The sequence below is a fragment of the Phaethon lepturus genome, unplaced genomic scaffold, assembly GCF_000687285.1.
Source record: "Phaethon lepturus isolate BGI_N335 unplaced genomic scaffold, ASM68728v1 Scaffold21320, whole genome shotgun sequence".
In the NCBI taxonomy this organism is placed as follows: domain Eukaryota; kingdom Metazoa; phylum Chordata; class Aves; order Phaethontiformes; family Phaethontidae; genus Phaethon; species Phaethon lepturus.
In genome coordinates, this window is record NW_010511462.1 from 1 (window position 1) to 2,148 (window position 2,148).

Here is a 2,148-nt window from a genome sequence, read left to right on the forward strand (position 1 = left end):
TGGACTCGAGGACCTTAAAGGTCTTTTCCAAGCAAAACGATTCTATGATTCTAAGTCAAAATACTTTGGCTTTGTTTGTATTCCAGTACTGCTTAGGTAGGTCCCAGGTGGGACTTGCAACCCTGTAGTGCCAGGTACTGTCCTGAGCGTGCAAAGCAGAGACCACCTCCGCCCCGAGAGAATTGCAGTCTAAATAATGAGGCAGTTCTTATCTCAAATGACATGAATGTCTCTGCTCTGCCAGATGAACAGCAGTGTGATGAGGAAGGTTCTGAAAGCCTTGAGCTTCCTAGCTCATTGGCAGGAAAGTGGGAAGAGGTTTTCTCAAGCCCAGAGGAAGAGGTAAAGCCCAGCAGCAAGAGCCGTAGCGGATCAACCTCGCAGCAGAGAACCGCAACGGGCAACGGGCTAAGGCGCTCCGCTCGCCGCGGGAGAGACTTGGCCAAGAAGGACGCTCCTGAGGATGTGGCCGCAGTAGAGGGGCCCTACATCTGCTGCGAGTGTGGGGAGAGCTTCCTGGACAAGCAGCTCTTTGCCACCCATCAGAAAGCGCATGCCAGTGAGGAAGCCTGTACTTCCCTGGAGCATGGAGAAAGTTTCAGGCAGAAATCCAAAACAACCCCTACGAAAGCCCAAGGGCCCTCCCGCTCCAAACCGTCCAAGCGCCCCGATGGGGAGAAGAGCTCTGGTTTCAAGTACGGCTTCGTCAGGCACCAGGTGAACAACATGGTGGAGAGACCGTACACCTGCTCCCAGTGCAAGGAGAGCTTCAGCCTGGAAGTGAGCCTTATCTTGCACCAGAAGCTCCATACGGGGAAGGGCGACGGGCCGCTGACGTGCACCTACTGCGGGAAGGACTTCCGAGACCTCTCCAAAGCCATCCGCCATCAGCGCATCCACACCGGGGAGAGGCCGTACCAGTGCACCGAGTGCGGGAAGAGCTTCATCCGGCGGGACCACCTGCTCAAGCACTGGCGGGTCCACACCGGGGAGACCCCCTACCAGTGTCCCGTCTGCGGGAAGCACTTCCGCTACAAAGAGTCTCTGAATTGTCACCAGAAAATCCACTCCCGCAACCCCCGGCCCATGGAGGATTCGCAGCACAACCTGGAGTCGGCGACTCAAACCGGCCATTTCTGCGTGAAAAAAGAAACTAAGCAGTAGCACTGCGGTGGGAGGCCGGGGCAGAAGGGCTCGCCGTTACGACAACGGTCTAGCAGGTGGACGTGCAGCATGATAGGAGGTGAACTTGTATCGCAGCTAATCCACGTGGTCATGCTACAAAGCCCGCTTTGTTGAAGCATCAAAGGAATTCCTCTTAAAAACTGATCGGACGGCCTAGGCACCTCTTCGACCCCACGGGGTTACGTGAGACTTCCATAGCGGCGTAGGCCTTGTACTAGTTGTCCCCTACGCAGGTTTGGATTTTGCCTGTAGAGAATAATCTCGAGCGATTCTCTGGGGTCCGTATTTAGCAGGTGTTTCCCCACCTATCTTTGTGCATATTCAGGAGTGACAAGCTTTCGCTTTCTTTTTTCCACTCGTTTCACCGCAAGGCTGGAAGCGCGAGGGCGGGAGGGAAGGCGCCATTCCCAGGCAACCGGCCGCTCGCTCCCGTTGCGTTGCCGCACCTCGAGCGGCAGCCCCGTGCTGCAAGGTCAGGGCTGGGGTGCAGGGTAGAGAGGCGAGGCAGAGACATGGTGTGGGGCACGACGCAGGATTTGTCGAAGGCAAAAAAGCGGAGGGGAGAGAGCAGCAAAGAGCAAGGTGAGAAAAAGTAGGTGCAAGAGGAAAGGACGTGCAGGAGAAGGGGCTGAGGACATTGGAGCAGGAGGAGTTGGGAAGGGCAGCGTGTGGAGGCGTGGTCGGGTAACTCACCCGAGGAGGACACGTCTCTGTTCTTTCGAAGGATGTTACTGGCACCAGCCGGGCTGTAGTTTCCCTCTGGCCCAAGGGAACGGAGCCTCTGGTCCGTCACATGAACTCCTGTCAATGAAGGCGATTTTATTATTATTTTTAACTGGGTTTGGTCTCACACTCAGGTAAGTTAGATGAGTGAAAGCAACTTCTCCTAACCCCTGTAAAGAGCTGTTTGGTTTTTAGTTAATCTAGAAGTAGTGTATTATTATTATTATTATTATTGTTATT

The 2,148-nt window shown here is 54.7% G+C and overlaps 1 protein-coding gene across 1 annotated transcript; it reads left to right on the forward strand.

Moving 5' to 3' along the window:
* The first annotated feature begins 222 nt into the window (after window positions 1-222).
* LOC104618479 (gastrula zinc finger protein XlCGF8.2DB-like) lies at window positions 223-1,164 on the forward strand. The gene has a single exon (XM_010284086.1). It carries the CDS (start codon window positions 223-225, stop codon window positions 1,162-1,164), a length of 942 nt encoding a protein of 313 aa, XP_010282388.1.
* Window positions 1,165-2,148: the final 984 nt, after the last annotated feature.

What these genes read in the sequence shown, in the direction of transcription:
- LOC104618479 (XM_010284086.1), top strand. Translation starts at nt 223, where the DNA reads ATGAATGTCTCTGCTCTGCCAGATGAACAGCAGTGTGATGAGGAAGGT.